The sequence below is a fragment of the Helicoverpa zea genome, chromosome 10 (genome assembly GCF_022581195.2).
Source record: "Helicoverpa zea isolate HzStark_Cry1AcR chromosome 10, ilHelZeax1.1, whole genome shotgun sequence".
Lineage (NCBI taxonomy): Eukaryota > Metazoa > Arthropoda > Insecta > Lepidoptera > Noctuidae > Helicoverpa > Helicoverpa zea.
This window is the reverse complement of record NC_061461.1, coordinates 10,098,756-10,123,556: the sequence shown is the minus strand read 5'-3', so window position 1 is coordinate 10,123,556 and position 24,801 is coordinate 10,098,756. Positions and strand designations below refer to the sequence as shown.

The window sequence follows — 24,801 nt, the reverse complement described above, 5'->3', positions numbered from 1 at the left end:
TTTAATTAATCGTTGTTACAAAATTAATACTACAGAAGTCTTATCCAATAATGACTTTGAAATTCATTGTGTTACGGCGACAATCACCGATCTCTTTCATTATAAGAATTCTTATCACCCAATAGTCTTCTTTAATCATATGTAAAACAAATATCATATTTCTTATATCTTCTTCTCTAGTATACGAATTAATTTGTAGCTTTTATATCAAATGGATTATCATTATTACGTCGTAGACTTACTTTTCCATTTTGCGTTCCATCTGGATAAGGTTTCCGAGGCGGTTCAGCATGTCCATAATCTCTTCGGGTTCGTATTGGCCTTCTTCGCGGAAATAGTTGCTTGGACTGGAATTGATTAAAAGTTAACTTTAGATTCTAATTATTGATTTTCTTAAATGTGAATGTGATTCTGCCAAATAGAATTATATTCATAAGCGCCATTTTTGCTGTGAAGGCTTTGGTTCCGAAAAAGTCAAATATTTTGTAACAATCACTAAGCATCTTGTTATTATTATTAATTCTACAGATTATAATAGTAATTAATAATGAATATCTAACATGGAGGAGACATCGAACTGTATATTATACCACTACCTGGGGTAAGCAGAGGCGGGCACGATGAGAAGCAGGGCCATGAGCACACAGCTCGCGAGCAGGCAGCTTGCACGCACCATCCTGAAACAATAAAAAAATAAACTTTATAAACACTACACTAAAGTCTAAAATACCACGGACTATAGGCAGGAGTGAAATGAAAACATACTGTATTCAAGAAATATAAACTCAGAAATAAAAACAAATGATAAAATTAGAACTACGAGGAAAGTGTGTCAGTCAAATAAAATATCAACATTTCAGTAGGCATCAATGCAAAAAGATCGACGTCTGATATCAAGAACAAACCATTCAATAAGCTTGGTGTCCGAAAAAACGGGAACTGTTTCTAATGAAATCAACGTCAATATTGACATGAATTTTATTAAAACGGAACAATTCAATTTTGGGGTAAAACGTCAAAACTCGTTGCGGTTCGCTGAGTAAAAATTTCTTGATAAGTGGCGAGGGAACACTGGGAATTTTTGTTTATATAAAATGTCATAACTGGTAGTCTAGAGACAGCCAAGTATAAAATTTCAGTGCTTTTTTAGTTAAAGTTTTAACGTTCTTATTTTAATAAACACTGAAAAGTAGTTTCGTAAATATTTAGCACAACATTTTCTTACTAGCCCAATATTTATCATATTACAGCAAAACTTTAAGATCAATTTCTTCCTAAGTGCTTTTGAACTATTAAAGGACATTTTACCCAACTTAATTTGATGAGAATGAACTTAACTTCTTAAGAAAGGATTTGGTTTCACCGTTTCACTTCAGTTTTGACGATAAAATCGATGTAGATATCGTCTACTCCAAATAAATCGACATACACAACCCGCTTTCTTATCTGCGTTCTGCCCCATTTCATTTAACAGCCACACAATGCTTTATCAAAAGGTTTTTCGAACTTTATAGTAGGTATACGATACAAACTTGATATTTCCATTCAAGTTTAGCTTTCTTAGTAATCTGTATAAAAGATTGTTGCGTTGCACTTAACGGTTGCTGGTTACCTACATTTCCAAGTGGGGCTTACAATCGGATTGCAGTCGGCTCGTCCCGATCGGTCGCATTAGCTCAGAAACGCGATAGGGCAAGTAATGCAGCTTAGTGGGATGAATAAATTTTCCATTTAGCAGATATACTTAGATATAGATGTTCATTTGTTTTACTTTGAAGTCTTTATTACATAGGTACGAATTTCTGTCACAGCACGTACAGAATTAAATCAAAGAATTGGTACAAACGGTTACGACACTTTTCTAACATCCAAATTAGTTTACTAGCTTTAAGACTTTGGCTTCTTTCATTGGATGTATGAAAAACTTCTTATAACCTATCAATCAATCAAGAAGTCACATCAATCACTTAGCAACAATAATTAAGTTACCAGAACTTACTTCAACCGAACAATTTTTCATTGTATCCTGAATAGAACTCAGATTAGCGTTAGGTTCCCTAAATACCTTATTCATGTCTGACAAATTACTGACATTATCGTTATTCAAATTGTTCCAGTTTTCTTATAAGTCTGCCTTTTGTACTGGCTTTTCAGCTGTAGGAGTAAAGCTACCGTCTCTTGGCTTCATAATCTGCTTAGTATCAAGTCTGCTCACAGGTCTATTAGGCTGGTTATTAGACGTGCAGGTCTGACCGCAACTTATATGGGTTAATTTGCATTGCTTAGGCTTACTGTCCGGAGCTCTGTTACGAGAAGAGCATTGAGCTGGATTGAGTTGAACTGAGATACACTTAAGAGCAATAAATGGGGACAACATACAAAAAATTGTCATGTGATTTTTAGATACCTAAGTCGCTATTACTAAATATTTGCAAAAAAAAATTAAAATGAGTGTTTGCCTGTTTTAATGGAGGCATTGTAATGTTAGATTAAAGCTATAAAAAGACGTAAGCAAATGAAGCTGTCTTTCTTCAACATTTCTTTAAAAATATTATTACATTCACAATATCTTGATCAATTTTAATTGCACTGAAGTGTATCTTAGTTCAGAAGATTTGATGCAATTGGATTTAAGAGACAATGTACTCAGTCAAATACGATATAGTTATCCTAATTGGACAAACTATCTTCAAAGGTTTACACTTTACACTATATGAACACAAAGGTGCTTTTGTGCTGTTCATTGAATATAATATTCTGGAATTTCGACTATAACAGTAGTTCCTCTAAGATTTGTGTGGTTAGACTTGCATAATCAGTTTGTTCTAATAATTAAATGCAAACTGTAGATATGAATAATTTGTACTTGTGTTGAAAGTACAAGAAACAAATGAATGAATGAAATTATCAATTTGAATTTAAAAGCTGCTCCTTAGCAGTCATTTGTTTTTCATTTCAATTCCCTCTTGAAACAATTTAAAAAAGATGTACGTAACGACGACATTCTTAACAATAAAATAAAAAATGTTAAGCACACACACACGAAAATATTTACATTCAAAATACTCTTACTTCGAAAAAACTTTTAATTAATTCAATAGCTGAGGAATAACTACGGAAAATATTACGTAGGCAGAGAAAGAATTGACCTACTTCTTGATGTTTTTAAAAGTTTTTTTTTAATAATTGGTCTTCAAAGGTCAACACGTGAGAATTGAAGTGTTAGAAATGATTGTTTATTATGTAACCAATCGGGATTTTTTGCGATAGGTATTGTACTTGTATATTATTTTGATTGTGACAAAAAACTTGTTAAAACATATTTGAGCAACTGTTTGATGACTGACAAATGGTTGACTATAAAGTATCTACAGGTAGTATTATAGAAACAATCCGTGATCATAATATGCGTGCCAAAGTAACTTTCTCCGTCTACCTGTCACCTTTTCACAGCAAACCTACAGATCAAGGAAGATCTTGTTGTATGACGGCCTGAGAAAGGATATAGGTTACATTTTATCCGGGTCATCATCATCATCCTCCGAGCCTTTTCCCAAACTATGTTGGGGTCGGCTTCCAGTCTAACCGGATTCAGCTGAGTACCAGTGCTTTACAAGAAGCGACTGCCTATCTGACCTCCTCAACCCAGTTACCCGGGCAACCCGATACCCCTTGGTTAGACTGGTGTCAGACTTACTGGCTTCTGACTACCCGTAACGACTGCCAAGGATGTTCAATGACAGCCGGGACCTACAGTTTAACGTGCCATCCGAAACACAGTCATTGGTGTCTAAGATATACTTAGAAAGTACATACAAACTTAGAAAAGTTGCATTGGTACTTGCCTGACCTGGAATCGAACCCGCGCCCTCATACTCGAGAGGTTGGTTCTTTGCCCACTAGGCCACCACGACTTTTTACATTTTATCCGGGTGCGGAAAGTATATTGCTCGGGACGTAGGTATAATCGTGGTGAAAATCTAGTAGGTACCATTATAAATATCTTATTTACTTCATAACGCAAATAACATAAGGATAATTATGTTTAGCATTCAAAATTTTCAAAGCGTACGTTCGCTCACTTTAGATAATAAAACTAAAGCCAGAATTTCTAAATTTGATCTACATACATTTGATTTACATTCGCATTTATAGAACACAAGTTTCAAATTGGCGTACATATCAAAGAGGTAATAATATGTAAGACATACTATGTCTGGAATGATCTATTATGTTTAGACAGTGTAAAATAAATCCTAGTCTCTCGGAAAAATAATGAAAAAATTTATGAAAAATCCTGCTCATTTCCTTGAAGTTGCACAAGTAAAAGTTTTGAAGCATTTGAAGGTTTAAGTTGTCGTAAATTATTCATAAATTAAAAAGGGTCCGTGTGAAATTTGTGTTTGTACACGCACCTACAAGATAAATAGTCTCCAAACAGATGTTTGATAGTAAAAAATGTGTGTTTAGTTAAAAAAATACTCTGTCTTTTACAGGAGTTAAAACTACACCAGACTGACCATTAAAAGGCATACCCTATTCTCAATCACTTCTATCATTCAAATACCAAAGAGAAGAACCAGAGCCATACATAAACATAAAATTAATTTGAATAAAGAATATTAACCAAAAATAAAAACAAATGACGTATGCTTGAAAGACTACGTCCTTGTACATCCAAAAATTACGGTAGCACATATCAGTTTGAAACTTATCAAGCTATAACAATAATCTACCAACGGCATTGTAGTCGATCAAGCGGAATATTGACAAAACCCTCGATATAGTAATTAGGGAAGGCTCGATTCGATTACGACGAGTTGTAACATGTGACAGATTGGCCACTCGATAAGGTAGAGTAAACTTTCGAGTTCTGGATGTTGAAAGTCCATGTGGCTATTGAGGCAGCTCCATTAATGGTTATATCATTTGAATCAATCAGGTCACCAATATACAGGTTATCAATGTATAGGTTATAAGAAGTTTAAGGGAATCGGAAATGTAGATAGACTTCCCATTCATCATCTTCACATTCCCTCTTCATCCTCCTCCTTCTTTCGACAAGAAAAATTGAAGTTTTTTTCTGTGAGTTATAATCTAACTGTGCATGTTACGATATTAAAAATTATTGTGCAAAAGATCTAGTGCAGAAACATTTTCCTTCATTTTTGGACGCATTCCAGGTTTTTCTATATAGTTCTGAAGTAGCCATTGTGGCCTAGTTACTCAGAATGTGAATAAAGCAGTCTTTGATTAAAAAGTGAAATGGTCAGTTAAGATACTTTTAAAAATGCTGCTGAACATGAAATTGAATTTAATTAAAAGTCAATTATATGCTTGTTTGTAGATACGTTATCCAGTAATGACACAAAAATACTACTTTTAGGTAACCAATTAACCAAGGCTTGTGAAAAAGATATAATAGCCAGAAAAATAAGATATTACAGTCAAAAAAATATTCAAAACTGGAACGAAACCTTTTTAATTCAACAACTACATGCATGAACAGATAAAAAAAAATCTGATAAAAAAGAATGATCTGAATTTAAACACTTTATGAAAATCGGTGACGTAACTTTTGCATACATGACTGAATTTTCCGACATGGTTCGATATAATTAATCTTGTAAACTTCAAGAGGTACAAGGTTTTTATAATGGAAATCGTATCGAGATATCGTAGTCTGTTCTGTCTGTTCTGTTACAGCCTTTTTATCGTCCCACTGCTGGGCTGCGGCCTCCTCTCACACGGAGAAGGATTGAGCATTAATCACCACGCTTGCTCAATGCGGGTTGGTGATTTCAAACTTTATAGTCCAGGGTTCCTCAAGATGTTTTCCTTCACCTTTTAATCAGCCATTGGTGTCTAAGATATACTTAGAAAGTACATACAAACTTAGAAAAGTTGCATTGGTACTTGCCTGACCTGGAATCGAACCCACGCCCCCTCATACTCGAGAGGTTGGTTCTTTGCCCACTAGGCCACCACGACTAGCGTAGTCACAAAGTCACAATTTGTTTTTAACTGTACAACTTTTCGTAAACAAAGTAGATGGCAATTGTTTTTGAATTGGTTTTGAGTTCTTGGCTGTGACGTCAAATTAGAAACTTTCCAAAGAATCAGAGCGTCCGTCGTGCCTCTTGCAATATTCCGTCAATTTGCTTTGTAAAGTTGTGAAACAACGGTTTTATTATGGTTTCGATTTTAAAGCCAATCTGGTATGCAAATTAACGATTTGCATTTTTTTGAGAAATCATCATGTTTTGGATTGTTATGTGTTGTTAGTTGTAAAAAATATACAGTAAGCAAATTAATATCAAAGTTATCAAAGTTGAAAAACAAATAATGACTGTTCTTTTTTCCCCATATCTATTGTTTACACTCTATGAAAACATTTTCCATATTCTATTGTCATTTATTTTAAAATAATTCTCCAACTCATAAAATCACTCGTTAGTTTTAGAGCCATAAATATACTAGTACAACAGTTTCATCATACAAAGCTTCAGTGTTGCCTGAAGCAAAAAATTCTTCGCTCGTTAGTAGTACGGGCCCTTCCTGGGCTTTGTTCAACGTAGCTTCGTTTGCACCTTTGTGTGTGAGTCCAGTTTCAAATTCAACTTATATGCGATTGTTACGATCAAACTAGTTTAGTTTCGTGTCGATTTTATGTTAGAATTTACTGTCTTTTTGGGTTGGTTTAAAAAAATAAGAGTGAAAAGCTCGGTTAACTAGTTCTTCAAGAAAGTTCTAGTGAATTGTCTTATTTGACCATCCCATAGTCAAATCAGCATTTTTATGGGTTGCAATGTAAGTAGTAGTTCTAAAGAATATTATTATTATGGTTAGAAGTAATTTTTACTATAAAAATAAATATCTGAATAACTGAAAACTGCAATAATTAAATAAGTGAGATAACACGAAGATATTTCCCGCTCTCTGAATAAATTTTCACATTTCAAAATATATGAAAACTGCCTTTGTAGCAGTGATTTGCTTTGTTGTTTTGTACTGAGAAAGATTCGAGGTAGAGAGTACAATAATTTAGATGAAATTATTTCAGTTCGAAACTTTATCTCTATGTAGAACAATTATTTGGAACAGTGCTCACAAAATGCACCGTTTTATCGCTTAAATAATATTAAAAACACTTCAAATATTTCGTTTATTAAAAATGTGCGTTTGTAGTTGAATTAATTTTGATATTCCTGTTAGTTTTCTTTCAATTTATTCCTACATTTTTCTTTTATGAAACGGAAAATGTAAAAAACACCCTTATACCTTTACTTTATACTTATAAAAAATGACTGCAATGACAAATAAAGTCTTCAAATGCCATATTTCTTAATCTATTCTTCACAGAGGTTTTATTTATATTTACAATTATAGCATTCCCCGCTGAAACCTAGCATCAAGATCCCATTGATATATTACGCAGTAAGGAATTGTAGCCTGATTTATTTCCTTAATTAATTTAGATTATTGCAACCGCCTTCAAAACCACGTAATACACAGGAATTATTATAATTACTTCGCTAAGGAAAATCTTCTTCAGTCACTTTAAACGGAAGAGGTGGGTATTATATCTTGTTTAAGAATGTTAATTTACAAAGCTTCAAAACAATGTCTAATGATTGAAGGGTTTATTAAAATTGTACGTGTTCAAATACGTTTAATGTACGTACATAATTATATAGTAATGCAAATGGCTTTTACTTAGTAAGACAGTTCATTGATGAGTCGATATACTTATCTGATATAAAAATGTTGAAAAGGTTTACAAATAAAGAAGGTTAGGATTGCAGTACCTAGTTAAAGAACTAGTATAACTCTTTTCTTTATACTCATAAAAACTGTAGAAGCTCCTATAGTGGACCTATGATCTATGAAATCTGCGTGTAAGATATTGACAACATTCAACTGTTTTTTCCTTAACAAATTAGGGTTCGCTCTTTCGATCTCTTCACCATTTTTTTTTTTGTTAACCCTAATATATCAGAAAAAGAAAGATATAACAATATTTTATACGTTCCTATTTTTACACCTAATCTATAGTATTAGAAAATCGATTATTTATAAAAAAGCAATTTCAATATCGAAAGCAAGAAAACTTAATCCGAAACTTTATGAAAATTGTGATTTATACCAAAAGGGGTTCGTGGAATTTAACTCTTGAAGATTAAATTTTGATTTAGTATTCAATAGTAGTTTGAAGACCGTTAAAATCTGAATAATTGTGGGACAGAAGATAAGCTGTAGCGTAATTGTTTAATCGATTGGTAATAGAGGTGTCATTGTGGACGATTAAAAAAACGATGGATGGATTGTGTGAAATTGGATATGGCAAGAAAAAAATTTACTTGGAGGTTACAGTAAATAGAAGAGTGTGGATGAAAACATTCTGACCACAAATAAAATTGGGTAAAGGGCAGGAGCCTGATGAAAAGAGAAGTCATTGTAATGAAAGTTTGTAATATAATTATGGAACATTAAGGCTGATGTAAAAATCTATGTTTTTTTATGATTGGAAACAAAACATTGTTGCATGTTATTAAAATAGGCATTTGGTATAATAGCTTCAATTTTAAAACAGCTTTCAGTTGAATAGAACATTAATTGCTTTAGCACTTAAAACGATTGGTATCATAATGAAGCATGAGATAATAATCATTATTACCATAAGTGGCAATTACTTTATTTACTACACTGGGTGTACTCGCGACTTTCCCCGTAAAAAATTGTAAAATCGTGGCAAGTACCTAACCCCGATTTCTGTAAGAAATATAGGTATCAAGCACTCCTTGCTACTACTCCTTAATATTCTTAGAATATGCTACTACGCTTTCCGAGCTAAACCAATAGTTTCAGTTGCAAAAAAGAAACATTTTGAAAACTCGCGGTGAAAGACAGGAAAAACAGCCAGCTAGTTTATAATATTTATTAAACTTTACACGGTACAATTAAGAAAATTCATGATCTATGCTCGCAATAATCTTAAATGGTTTTACATTTTACATCCCGTAACCCCGACCGTTACCCATAAATTGTATAATGTCTGTTTTATTCCACTTGGGCCCTTAATGAATCCTATAATTTTGTTGTTTATGATCCTTGAATTTGTACGGTACAATGTACAACAAATTTTGTTTGTGCACTTTTTAATTTGATTTTTTTGATGACTTTTGAAATTTTAATCCGAATGGTATTGCTTTTTTGTTGCGTTGTTTGTTTTTTTTTTGGTTTTGTAATATAGACCATTGTTACATTACGGTTCGCTTTTGTTTTTAGAAGCATTTGAAATGATAAAGGCATTTTTCACCAGTTGAGTTGAGTTGGAGAAGACTTGTTCAATTGACCTATTTACAGTATGTAAGCTATATTAGTATTTCATTTTTTTAACAGTTACTACTTATATGTTTTTACCTCAGGAAGTTTATGTCCAATTTTTGTAGGAATCGATTTGGCTTTTAATATGAGAGCCTAACCGATAGAAAGAGACTGATACTCACAATCTCCTGATATAAGTATACAATAGAAAATACGAACGTCCTCCTTTTAAGGAAATCGGTTAAAATATTTGCAAACCCAAAAACAATGCTAACCACGAGCATTAATAATACCCCCATGTCATGTACTAGCTTATCTACACTAATTGTGACATCAAAAACAGATTAATTAGACAATACAGTTATCTAATCACCGATACATGCTTAATAACTGTAACGAACGTACTTGTAACTTTAAAGGTTACAAAACACAGAGGTACAGTTAGCCTCGAAAGTAGTTTCACACACAGGAGTTTTCAAAACTGGTTTATTTCATAAAGTCGATAATTTACTTAAGTATTCAGGTACTTTATATTAAGTTTAGAATGTTCAGTAAATTTTTGCGTCTGTTTTGTTGAGAAACTGTAATGTATCTGCTAGCTTCTGCCAGCGGTTTCACCCGCATCACGTGGAAAACTGAGAACAAATCCGTATGAAAAGTAGTCTATAGCCTTCCTCGATAAATGGGCTATTTAATATTGAAATAATTTTTCAAATCCGACTAGTAGTTCTTGAGATTAGCGCGTTCAAGCTAACAAATAAACGAACTCTTCCGCGTCGTCCTAATTGGCAGCGATCGTACGATGGCGCGATACGTTTTTCATCTCACGATCTCACGATCTCACTTCCGAGGTTCAAATAGGACACTCTGATGAAATCTGTATGTTTGAACTCATCGCACGACGAGAACGCATCGTGTCATCGTACGATCGCTGTCAATTAGGACGACGCCTTCAGCTTTATCTATAATAATTTTATGAGTATAGATTACGGTATTGAAAATTTCGAGGATTTAAAGTGCTTCGAGGCTGACCGTATAGTATGTATCGATTTGTAACATCAACAAGATAGCGTGTGACAATGATGTGTGACGATATCTTTTAGAGATGGATCTCGACAAATTGGGGGATCGCAACTGTATCTTTTGAGAAAATACTTTGAGATTGTAGGTATCGTATCGTCGCTTGGTATCGTGTTACCTATTTTGAGTTACTGTGTGTATCATTGGGGAGTTTTGATAAAATGGTATTGGAATATATTGTGTTATCTAAGGAAAGAAGACGAAAAAGTATACATAGAAAGACAAACTCTTGCATTGAATTCGGTTTACAAACTGCATTATTAAAATATGAATAAAGTATTTTTTTTCATTCTACATCCATAGTGGTACTGAATTATAATTATGCTGGATAAAACATTGTCACATTTTAAAATTATCCATCCGAACAACATGCATCACTGAACGGTGGAAATGATTTGTTTTAATGTAATTTCCCAAATGGTGTAACTTTGAATGTAAATAATGGATTTAAAATTCCAATATATAATATTTCAATAAACTTTTCGACAAAAAGATTTTACTTTGGACGCCTATATCGGGTGTGTCGTTCACAATCACATTAAATGAAATGCGTTAATATACTGGTTAATATATGTCGATTAACACAAAGAAAAATACGTAAAAATATAAAAAAAAGAATTTTTCAAACAAAGTAAATAGAATTAAAATGTGCGAAAATTAGAACACCATATAAAAGTCAGTCATTACAAACAGCTGAAATTCTCCCTTGAAAACTGACAGCTGTCAACTGATCAAAACATTCGATATTCCTAACTAAAGTTCATCATCATCAGTGAATCATGTGTAGATGAATCTCTGCTTTACACATGTTGTAAATTATAAAAACGAAAAATGACTCCTGTGGTTAAACCACTGAATGGATTAGGTTATTTTTTTTACAATTCGCCATAGAATATTATAAAGTATATGCCATAGGATTTAATGTGATTATGAACGACACACCCGGTATACATACACGTGTAGGAACTAAAACGCTAAATTACACAAAGTATTAGGTAATTACCTACTGTGGCCTTCTTATTTGTGTTTGTATTAAGAAACAAATAGTAATATTATTGTATTTCATTCCCTCATTTAAGGTTAGCTACGCTACGATTTTTCAGTTTGCGTTTCCGTATAGCTTAAGTCACTTTTGCAACTGTCATGCTTATAAACATTTTTACTATATTTTTAACTATAGTTCGGCCATTCAGAGAATGCGTTCCTGACACGTCGCGATTGAACTGACGACGTAATAACATTCATTGATTATTGATATAATAATGTTGTTTTAATGCTCCTCAATTGTTAAAACGGTAAACAACCAGCAAAAATATTTTTATCGTAACTGCAACGCCATTGCAAAGTTACGTCGTCAGTTCAATCGCGACGTGTCAGGAACGCATTCTCTGAATGGCCGAACTATAGTTTCTATATTTGTTCATTAACCCCATATCTCATACACGTGGGTGCAACGTGCACTATCTACATCAGTAGACATTGTTCTCTAGCCGGTATTGTGCATTCAGTCCGATGCAGTGTTTATCTACGCTTCATCTTAAGCTTCGTTTCAAATAATCTTTTATTATTGTTTTTTCTTCTATTTTCTATTTTTAGTTTCTGAAGTGTGAAGTGGATATTAGTTTGTGTTTTGATGATAGCAAAGTGTGTAGGAGGGATTAGATGATACAGATTATGTTATAGTATTCTTATGGAGACAAATATTAACTTTGGAAAATTAATTTAGTGATCTTATGTAGATTCTAGGTACTTATAATATTTATAATATTTTTAGTACATGCAAAAATTGATAGTGTTCATTCAAAAAAGTTAAACAGACTTTTGACAAGTGTTTGATAGCATGAAATACCTACGCAAACGCGACTGTCCAATTTTTTATAATAACACCATTAATTTGCAGAAAAAATGTTTAGAGGCAAAAATGAAACCAAATTCTTGTCTCTGTTTGTTCTTGCCTGAAAAAAACATTGTACTTTTAGTCTACTCTAAAAATTGTACTAAACAAATGAAAAAGAGTTTTTCCAGCCTTCTTAATCCAAAGGAATGTCTTAGATATTATCGTGTTTAGCCATCTGGCTAATCTCAAAGTTGAATTCCTTACAATATTAGCACCATAACCTAATTAAAGTCATTTCTCTCTGTTATTCACAATTCTAGTCGACACAGTTGTTTTCGTTTTGAAATAAATTTAATATTGGTTAAATAAATAAATCAACATAGGATAGCTGAGCTTTGATTATCCATTCCATAACACAAGTAGTCCAAATTGGTTTAGGACGTGGGGCACATATTTTATTTCTCAAAGTTATGTAAGTTCACAAAACAGGACAAGATCCTAGGATACTTGAGAAAATCGCTTTTAAAAACATCCCAATTATTCCGTATAAATAATCGAAAAATATCTTACGATTTCTAGAAGCGCTTACGATGATCGTAAAAAGGTACACGTACATTAATAAAAAGGCACTCAGACTATTCAAAGCCATAGAAAAACGAAACTGTCCCAGTTCAGGATTTCTGATAAAAGTCACGTCTGACCAATTTTTGGAAATGTTCCACATTTTCCCGCCACAAAACTATAGAGCTTAGGTAACTACATATATTGAGGTAAAATCGAATGTTTTGTCACAGCTCAACCCATTGACGCGTGGCCATTGAAAACTATATTGGATTCGCGTCAAAAAAGAACCATTGGATTCAAAAGTGTGCGGGAATGTTTTCACGCGTAGTTTAAAAGTTTTGTACAAAAGATACCCTTACTATCGAGGTTCTTAAGCAATTTGTAAACGTATATTACCCCCTAAATTGACTGAAAATTAAATAAGTAGGTACATTTTATTATTGAGTACTTACGCTTCCTCTCTTAGCTTAATAATTTGAAGCCAACAGTAACTTTTTGAAAAACGAATAAAATATCACAGTTTTCAGTTAAAACTACGGCAACAAGAACTAAAAATATTCATAAAATGCTTTTCTTTACAATTGAATATTGTTCTGAATTGATTTAGCTAAAGTTATTATCAAGCCATTTCTTTTTTTTTGTCTTTATTCAGTTTAGTCAGCAAACAATTCAGATTTTTTTCACAAGGTTCTACAAGTCAGAAAGCGATTTTCCAAAATTAATAGCACAGTTTGAAACCCTCAAAAAATATACCAACACTGTTTGTTTAACCGCTGTAACAGAATATGCAATAGTGGTCCAATAACAGCCTGTCACCGATGATGGATGACTCCCGTACATATTTGCTGTCTGACTGATTACACGACTTGGCTAGCCCGACTCTAATACCACAGATTGATGGGTTGACGAAAAGTTTTTATTTGTTGTAATGGCGTATTTGTCTTTAGAAGTTACAATTTATTTATGCTTTTGTGACAGAATCAATAATTTGGTTGGTATTTTGAAACTAATGTATGTATGTATACAGGACTGCTATGATTTTGAGAATTGAGTGTTGGAAATTATTTAGTGAGTTTTAATCCTGGTTTTGGAGGCGCTATCGCTACGCCGCGCCGCTAGGTATTAGTTACAATAAAAAACCTTTATAAATTAATGTTTGTAGATGATGCTGTTTTACAAATATTACATTAGCACGAAACATTCTTTAACACCAACTATGCTCCAAATAGTGCATAAACTACTTCCGTGTATAACAAGACCAAATTCCTAAATCGATTTTCAAAGAGTATTTTTCCCAAAAACTTTCTCCCCCAAAGACACCACGCATACTAGTGGGAATGCTAATTATTTTGGGGACATCAATTAAAAGAAACAAAGTCGAGTCACGTTCCCGCCTTGTTGACAGACTGACTCGGGAGTCTCCACTAATTGTGGGCGACCATTAACTGGCAATTACACTAAACGACGAAAAAAACGGGGATTCTAAAAAATACGCCGTTGGAAAAATAATCTGATGCTTTTGAAGGTTTAAGAGATATTGTGGTTTAAAGTTAAGACTTGTCAGGTTATTTGGATTATGATATTTTTGTATTTTGGTGTACGTATTTTTGTGTCTTCCGGAGATATTCATGTCTGCTATAGTAGATATACCTACGATTGTTTGAAATGTCAATCTAGTCGTATAGTGTGATATACATTTAATTCTTATCCCTAATTATGTTATTTACTTCATAATAGTAGTAGGGTATATAAAATTAAAATTGTAATATTAATGATATTTTTAATTGACTTCTTTATCAAAATTATCTTAAAAGGGCAACGCAATATTCGTGTCGCATTTCCTGATGAAAATAGATTATTTTTCTATTTAATTCTTTAGAATTTCTGGTATTTGATGGAGCAATAAAATTCTACACTCTGTTGGTTTCCTCGTAACCGTTAAATAAGTCTTTCACCGCCTTTTTATACCTACTCAAAAGTTTTTTCTTTTCTTTCTTTGAATTTCATTCTGGTGTTGCAAGAATTTTTTGTGTTTATCAACAATATATTTCTAAGCTGTTGTTGAATGTTCTTGTGTTTAAATTGATGAAATTATTAAGCGAGAAAATTACGGTTTATTTAACTTTATACGTTTAATGTACCTATTGTAAATAGTGAAACCAAATCGAAGTCAACTGTCGGAAAATCATTTTTTGCATATAATTTTGACACTTTGTCCAATTTATCGAAAGATGAAACAATTTTAACAATTGAAACGGTGCAAACGATTGAAAGTAGTACACTTAAGTATATAGGTATATTTACAATATTATTTTATACTATTCAGATTTGAATTTAAATGCCTTGAAAGAAAACTAGACGACATTTTCACAATACTAATGGAAATCAAAACTTTACTCCCATTTATAAAATTTTATTTTTATTCTTATACGTTTTATTTCCTCAGCGTACAAAGAAAAGAGATAGAGCTGTCCTGAACAACTGTGTTGTTTTGTACTCATAAATAAAACTACTGAAAATGTGCACTAAAATTCTTATTAGATTTTTTGTACCTTGCAAATGGTGACCTTTAAGGATCTTTTAATATATAGTTATAAGTGTTTAAATAGTAACAGTGTATCATTATTGCAAGAATAATATTCAAGTGACAATTAGGTAGTTCTTGGTTTTGTGAAACTGATACCTATCTAAATTATATGTAGCCCTTATAAGTATCCAAATTGTATTTTGGAAGTTTTATTCTCACACTGTACTTTGTTTACTACATCCAAAAGGTTCGCATTAAAATAACACGTAGTAATCGAGCCTTAGGCCAAGACTACACCAAGCGGAGCAGAGCGGAGCGAAAACATTTTTAAACAACCAACTTTAACAACCAAATTTCGATATTCAAACATCAAATCTCCGTGGACGCCGTCAAGTCCCCAAGCGGAGATATACTACCAGTGGTTTAAAAACTTCCCCGCTCCGCTTCGCTTCGCTTTAGTGAAGTCTCAGCTTTAGTAGAAAGTGAAGTCCTGAAACTATCGAAACCGGTAGTAAATGTAATTTGCAAAGTTATCCAGCGAGTTGAAGGCTACGTTCCTCGTTAGTTAATAAACGATATTACTTGCACGATTTAGTCGCACTTACTGAGTTACTAATCGCTTTATTGTTATAATTTTCCTGTTAAGCAACATGTTGGGTATACGATTTCCGATTTCCGAAATAGCTCTCTTTTATGCTGATAGGGAAAGTTTTTCAGGTGAAATTGGTTGATCCAAGCAAAAGTTATAAGGGTAATTAGATGAATTACCAATGATATATAGGCAGAATACCAAAATTAGGAATTAAAGCTCATTGTACCTAAGTGTTTTTTTATCAAAAGGATCATCTTCCTGCTATATAATTTCAAAGGTCCATTCACTAGAAATCAAACCTTCAAAAGGATTCTCATAATTCACTTATAGTTCGTAAAATCAACCAAGTTTTACAACAGTTCTAAATGAAATTAACTTTCTAGCCAAAGAAAGTAGGAAAAAGAAACTAAAAGTTCATTTGTAAAGTTAACTGGTCATAAGGGAGATAAAATTGGGTCACTCATGAGTTAACATTAGTTGGGGTGCAATATAATGAGACTATGTACGAATGTGTGTATTATATGGCTGGGCTGTCCGTTTGTCAACTCTGCGACTAAAGTGCCGACTGGTGAATGATTTAAATATGGAATTAATTGCTTATAAATTGTTTTGCGAAAACAAACATTGGAAAAGAAAATCGGTGAATTAATAAAAATAAAAAAATATATAAAAAAAACTATATTCATGAACTGTCATTGTAATCATTGTCGTCAAATCTTCAAGGAATTTACTGACTGAGACTATTTCAATTCTGAGTTTTAAGTTAATTTGAAAAACAATTCCTTACCAAAATATAAATATACCAAATAAGATATAATTTACTAATTGCGCAGCCATCTCTTCATCAACTTATGAAAGACAGATAGAATAACAAAATATTTTGTAAACATCCTTTCTTCGACCAAACAACATTGATATTAGGTATAACATGTATTTATGTTTGTAACTACTTTTGTATGAAATTCTTCATCAAAATAATATTATTAGTTCTGTCTTTAAAAGCTTCCATAAGCAAGCAATTTCTTTATAATCTTTATACGGCAAACGTCGTGGTGGCCTAGTGGATAAAGGGCCAACCTCAAGTATGAGGGCGCAGGTTCGATCCCAGGTCAGGCAAGTACCAATGCAACTTTTCTAAGTTTGTATGTACTTTCTAAGTATATCTTAGACACCAATGACTGTGTTTCGGATGGCACGTTAAACTGTAGGTTCCGGCTGTCATTGAACATCCTTGGCAGTCGTTACGGGTAGTCGGAAGCCAGTAAATCTGACACCAGTCTAACCAAGGGGTATCGGTTGCCCGGGTAACTGGGTTGAGGAGGTCAGATAGGCAGTCGCTTCTTGTAAAGCACTGGTACTCAGCTGAATCCGGTTAGACTGGAAGCCGACCCCAACATAGTTGGGAAAAAGGCTTGGAGGATGATGATGATACGGCAAACTTGTATTACCTTTGATTTGTAGGCGTACAAACTTTTACACTAGAAGAAATGTATAAGATTCCTTTTGTGGCAAATGAAAAAGGGCTATTTCTGAAAGCAGAATATGTTCAAATAACTTATGTATATAAAATATTACATTAATAAGTAGTATGCTCCAAATAATTTAAAGGCCAAGTAGTTTATTTAGTATATCTTTTATAACTTACCAGTGAAGTCTGAAATCAAACGAAAATCAAAAGTATTTAAGTACAAATAATTTTCAAATAACGTCTTTCTGAATAACTTAAACAGTATACTCAAAGATTAAAATAGAAGTATACCACAATGTTCAACACTGAATAAATAAGACAACACTGCAACTTTTTAACTGTAAACCAATTAAAATTATACGTGTTTCCCTAAGCCTCATCTCCGTAGAAAACATCAAGAGTTCTTTGAGCCAACATAATGAGGTTTGCATATGAAATGCACACAAGTTAATGCGATTAGAAACTTTAAATATATTCCACAATGTAAATTGAGCTAGGACTTAAAACTCTCATGGAAATTATAATGCAAAGGTATTCAAATTATCTTGTGTATGCGTTTTATGCAAGCCTTGGTGTTAGGTGCTACAATTTTTTCTTGTAGTAAAAGAAATGTCTTGATTTGTTTTACCTTTGAAGTACATGTTATTATCACGTTTAAAATAAACATTTCCATGTATCGACCACATATTTCCAAGTTAGTTGCACTTTTGTTTTAGAGGTTTGAGATTGTAATAAACGACTACAAAATAAATGTCTACTATTAAAAGAGTCCTTAAGATTATTAAACAGACATCGAAAGATATTGTTAAAATATATAAGTATTTCTACTAACACAGACAGGGTAAATCTGAAGAACAAATTAACTATATAACTTCAATAAAATAGTGAAATTAGTGCAGGGTTACTGGTTACGCGCAAAGACGTGAAAACCTAATTCCAATTTGGGACGCTGGTTTTCAACAAAACCGTCGGAAAATATAGTAAAAGGTGATAAAAAATGAAAGAATGAAACCAGAGGATTGGAAGAAAATAATAACGAATGACTGAACTTTTTTCATATGGTAGTTTACACCAACCTTGTTCATAAAGGTCTAGGTATACTTATATTATAAAGAGGAAAAAAAAATGTATTTTTGTTTGTAATGGATACAGTCAAAACTACTGGCCCGATCTTAAAAATATATTCGCTGTTGGAAAGCTACATTATTCCCGTGTAACATAGGCTATATTTTATCCCGGTACGGGTAGTAGTTCCCACGGAACGCGGGTGAAACCACAGGAAGACGGCTAGTCTTTTTATACAAACATGTTACTTAAACATCTCATATTACTAACAACAGCACAAAAGCGTAATACCGAGTCCAAAGGAATAGCTATCGTAGCTGCCATTCCACGGTAAATGCCCATAACTTGAAACTTTAGCGTTTGCGTTAAAGTGTAAACGCGTGGGCCGTGGTAAGTCTTGCAAAACGCACGCTGTAACAAAATGTGACTAATGACTAATGACTTGCTGTTGTGACTGTTATTGTTAGTAAATAATGCATTTTTTTAGTCACTCTTACTAGAAAGTGACTACTTACTAGTGGTTTCTCTTGGTTTACAAGTAACTTATACCTATGTCCTTTCTCAGGCTCTAAGTACTAAAAAAATAATCGGTTCAGTAGTTTTGGCGTGAAAACCCGACATATAGACGGAATTACTTTCGCATTAATCATTTAAGTAAGGGTTTGTATAAGGTTTTATAAGCCATTGTCAGTGGGTTGCTTTGATGCTTCAGAACTAAGCTCGTCATACAGAAATTCATAACAATGTATGTTGGCAAAATCTTGACAACTAGCGGGTGAACTTTCACCTCCGCTTACAATGTCTTTGATAAACCCTTATCCTTGTTTTGGGGTAAGTATTTCTTGTTTCATATGTATATCGTAATATATAGTTCCAGTTCATAAAGTTTATTGTCTATCTGAAATCTAGCAATGTATTATAGGTCAAATAAATTAAGAGCGCCAATTCTTTAAATTGATTTTATAAAATATCAAGTCGTAATCTCAATAAAATATTAAATAACTGTTAGTAAAAATAAAATAATAAATTAACAAAGTCACAATTGATTAATAAATAATTTTCAATATTGTACAAATTGTCGTATTTTAATTTATTTCGTTGCCTTTGAGACAGATTCGTTTGTGTAGCAGCAACTAGTGATATTAATAGATTTTCATTTACTCTTTATTAATTCTTATTATTAAGAGAAACAAAGAGAAAATATTATTGTTGGAGCAACTTTAGAAATTATTAAAATTTTATTTCAAGATATAGTACCAGTTTTTTAGATAACAGACTTGATATTTCTCGTAATTCATAATAGCTCCCAAAAATGAGATAAAAGTCTAGATCTTTTCAAACGTACAAATTCATAGCCCATAGTTCCTTTAACAGAATAGTCATATTTTATTGTAGACTTAAAGATTATATCAGAGTCAAAAGATTGCAAGCCAAAAACTGAGGAAAAAAGTATAAATGCCTTTGCCTACTGCGGAAATCCCACACCGCAAATATTGAGTTACCCGTTTCTCTTACCAATCAAAATTGATATCACCATTCAATATATTAAGAGCAATCGGCGTCGGACAGACCTACAGGGATTTCACACATGATCTCATTCAATTTATTGTGAAATAATATTACTTTTTGGGGATGAAATGTATCTAAGAACCGTCGCGTTTTAGATGGATAAGTGACGAGTATTTTTAGTCGATTATACTATAGTCAGAGTCAGAGTATCGGAGGCCGTCTGGCGGGTTTGAGAAAACTCTGACACAAGGGCTTATTAGGTGATTAAACCTGCAGTTACTGGGTAAGAAGGACTCATAGTAGGTACACAGAATTAGTACTCAGATATCTAAATCATGCAATGTCGTAGTTGATTAATGAAGAATTCATTAAAAAAACATCGCGAACGCCTGGCTGATTGTCTGTGTTATAAAATGGGCCGAAAATTATCATGGACCTTCAAAAGAATCCCGGGAGTACTAACTTTTTTAAAAAACGTATGTAAAAGAACTGGGATTTAATACCTGAACGTCACCATGTCTTTAAATTATATCCCCTTAATTTTAAGTACACAGCCATTGCATATTTTAAAGTCCGTATTTTACTATTTAAACACCGTAAACAAACGTTTTATACGCTGACTGCGATCACTAAAACTTTAATATCGTTAAGTACATTAATGAATTGAATTATATTCAAACGAGTCACGTGTTACTGTTATGCTTTGCGGTTATTTAATCAAAATACATTAATTTGACCACAAATTATATGTAATTTATATGTATTTGAGTATACAGTGTGAAAATAAATTATGATTTTATTGTCAGAGACTGAAATTATTTATAGGATATCACAAAAATATGCCGAAATAAATTCAGTATTATTTTCCAATCTGTAACATAAATGACAATACAATTATTTACAAATGAAAGCTTTTTTCACCAGCGAAAAAAAAAGTACAAAATTAAATTATGCTCAAAAACTTTTCCGAGTCTAATCTCTTTTTAAACAATTGCTACATTCGTATCTCATCAATCCTGAATGAAACAAATGTTTCAATGTTCAGGTGCAAAAAATCTAAACAATTTCCCAAAAGAATTAAATGTACGAGTTTTGTGAGGAAAAGTTGCCAACTTGAATATTACTTTGACTTTGTGCGCTATTTTTTACGTACATTTAAATTGAAAATTGTTCCGATTCAACAAGTGTTGGTTAGCAATCTTGGTTGAAGGATTTCTCTTAATAACTTAATCTGGAATAAGCTGTGAAGATGATTTTTTGCAGGTCTAGTAGACATTACTGCTGTTAACTTCTGAGATATCCATTTTTGCCCTCAAAATAACTCTATAAGTTTTAAAATTTCAGTTACTTTTATTAACATCCTTTTTGCGTTTCAGCTTTGTCCCGAAGACATCATAAAATTGTGTATGTTAGATAAGTTTATTTACACACATTTTACCACAAACATTCGTTCCTTTAAAACCTAGCTCAGTACAGTTAGAAATTACTTACCTATTTACTGTTTCTTGTAACTCATTTCTGACCGTTCAAAAGGGCCTAAAATCTATCAGAACGTCTGACAAACTGTTCCAAATATAAGCACCTGATGTGTTAAAATTATTGCTTCAGATTAGTCTTCATGAAGAAAGAAATGGGCTCGACAAAAAGGTTTGCTTTTATTTCTATCTTGTGTCAAGGCTTTGAGTAGGAAAACCTTTTTTGTTTAATGGTCTCATGTTTCAAAGTTAAAGGGTTTTTTAATAGTCGTCGTTTGTTTTGGGTTTCTTTCATAAACCGTATGTGACCTCAACTATGTATATTTTTTATTATAACGAAATACGTAACATTAATAGTCTTAATTCTGAGCTTCAAAGAAACTGCCAAAGTTCATAATAAAGCTAAAAATAGCTTACATTAATATAACCTTTTCTTACTCAATCGTCTTGATATTAATAAGTCAGCGAAACTTATTCAAGTAGTACAACTTTATAATATGCCAGCTATATTTGTTATTACAATATTGGTATAAAAACTTCTTTTATTAAACCTAAAATAAATGAAGGTTTGTGGTTATCCTTTTTTTATTGTTTTTTTTTTCTTTGATCTCAACTACGAGTAAGTTGGCAGTTTAAGTAAGCAATTTATCCGTAAGCCCTTTTTACGAGCGAAATAAAACTAGCAAAGGAAATGATTATTTTGCCGTATAACCAAAAAAGGGTGATACAAAGTTTTGTTTTGTTCACCTTCGTTTCTATTCATGCAAAAAACCTGATGCATTTAATTTATGGGAGCACTACTGGGAAAAATTGCTCATCTATCTATCTCTATATATAAAAATGAAACCCGGTTTCCGTTGTCACGACATAACATGAAAACGGCTTGACCGATTTGGCTGAAAATTAGAGGGGAAGTAACTTAGACATTTTTGTCACCATTCGTCTACGGGACGCGGGTGAAACCGCGGGCGAAAGCTAGTAGAATCATAAAATATCACTTGTTAAGTTCGGTTCATTTTTTAATTTATCCCTTTCAGTTCTGTGAGAACTAAACAAGGGCCACTGGTGACAGATTGTGTGATGATGACGGAACTTGACATATTTTACACTTGAAAAGGGTTTTCAGTAATTTTACTGTTAACAAACTTTGTTAACGTTCTGACATTTTTGCTAAAATAGAACCCGGTATGTAGACGTTATGCCCATTTGAAGTTCATATTTAGAAACTGTCCCTTTTCGACTTTTATCTAAATGTATATTTTAGTTACTATTGTCTATTCTTATAACTACTGAAGTATAATCCTATTTAATTAATCGAATGTAGGTACCATTTAGTCGGAATAATACTTGATACAGTCAAACTATTAGGTTTCGAACTAGATCAAAGTTATTTAAGATCTAGAAAGAAAGTTCTAGATGAAAGTTATTTAAGCCGTCGTAAACCCTTTGTTCGTTGAGTCTTGAAGATAATGCGTCTGGATTATTGGAACAAATATTGTGTCTATGTAACAAAAGCGTTTAAAAAGGCTACAAATAACAATGTGAATATATATACTATAAATTATTTTATGCCAAATTGTATTCTATTGCAAGTTGTTTCAAGTGAATAAGCTCAGGATGACTTTAGAAAAGACTTCTAACACAGACTCGTACGTATGTTATATCCAATACAATACAAATGCTTTATTCTGGATACTACACCTACTAAAATCAGATTCCAAAAAGGTAATATTTTTTGCACTGAACGATTCGATAACGTGCCAATTAGTTATATCACGGTCTGTCACAGAAATGTATGAGCTAATAATACGCGTATTTGGACGGTCGCGCCCTGAAAATGAAAACCTGAATTTATTTCTAGACTTTCTGATACGAATCGTGTGTTTTTGTGACATAAAACCAGATACATTTTTGTCTGGAGTTTAAAATAATCCTATAGGTTTTTTTCCATATGTTCAGTGTTATCATTTGCATTTAAAACATGAACTTAAAAGGATATATAGTGGGGGAACTAATATAGGTATCAATATAAAAGTATATGTATTCTTTAGTCAATTCTTTTGCTTGCGGTAGTTTGGTTCCTAAATAGATAACAAATTCATAACAAAATTGAAAAGTTAAATAAGAAATGAAATAGGTTTTAAATAAGGTCACATCTTAGTAATAAAATTCTTGAAAGTTACTAGGTAAGCTGTAACTTTTTTATGGTTATATAGAGCCTGGACCAAATATTGCAAGAAGGGTGTAATAGAGTTTGGGCTTAAAATAGGTAAACTGGGAAATAAAGTGTCCAAAAAAATGTAGGTCACATACAATATTGGCCTATTCTCATACCCAAAGAGATTTTCAGTAATCCTTGCCTATAAATATTTCAAAATAAATGTGTTTTACCATTCATTGATAACCTTTTCACGAACTATCAGATTTATATTTAAAGAAGGTATTTATTATGCATTAGATTACCTTATTCAAAATTAGTGAGGGTTCGGATTGTAGGAATTTCTGCAATCTAGCTTACGACAATGCTTATCTCCGGATAGTGGGACTGACGGGCATTTTAAGTCCTTCACATTTAATTTATTTAATGGAAATGTAAATTTAAGGGAAAATCTTTACTGTGATGACGGTATACGAGTGTTTTGTTGAGAGGATTAAATATAGTTTAATGTGTAAATAAAATTATTACGCCTACATTATTATGATAGTAATGTTTAAGGCTATAATAATTAAGGGGAAGATTTTACTATTATTCACACACACACTAGATTCTAACTTGAAAGTAGAAAGTCAAACATCAAAATGAAGATATTTAGCAATTGCGTGTGACACCTATATACTTATTACAAAGAATTATTGTTCGTATAAGGCATGAATTACTGAGTATACTCCGACGAGTTAGGCAGTGTTAGGCTTGCGAGTAAATTAACTTCACTTTTGTACGTGTAACGGATAAAAATCATGATCAGGTCTGACTTGTTTATTTCCTTGAATGAAGTCTTCTTTTAAGCATGTTATCACCTTGAAGATTATCTCACATTTTTACCCTGGACTGTAACTATGCAGTTGTAAATATTTGGTCTTCTAGCAAAAGTCCTTTCAGATGAGCCTTTCAATAGTTTTAATAATCTTACACAATAACATCAAAACGTTAATAGTTTTCATTGTGTCACCCCTTTGTTCTATAAATGTCACCCCTAGGTGTCAGTTTTCTCGAGCTTGGCTTCAAGGGTGAGTCGGGCGAATCTGTGTTGCAATTGTCAAGAAGATTGCTCAATGGGTGATAAGCGAGAGATGAACTACCTTGGTAACAAGGTAGAATAAAATATTTTTGATGTTATATAAAAGTTTGGATGGCAG

General features: G+C 32.6%; 1 protein-coding gene across 2 annotated transcripts in view; it reads right to left on the bottom strand.

Moving 5' to 3' along the window:
* The window catches only part of LOC124634035 (diuretic hormone class 2), a 49,942-nt gene that overhangs the window by 2,559 nt on the left and 22,582 nt on the right, over positions 1–24,801 (bottom strand). For both annotated transcript variants that reach the window (XM_047169434.1, XM_047169435.1), the window contains exons 2-3: positions 594–677; positions 243–347 (exon numbers count right to left, since the gene is read on the bottom strand). In XM_047169434.1, the coding sequence (XP_047025390.1) occupies positions 243–347; positions 594–676 (188 nt within the window). In that variant the 5' untranslated portion in view covers position 677. The remainder of the gene's footprint in view (positions 1–242; positions 348–593; positions 678–24,801) is intronic.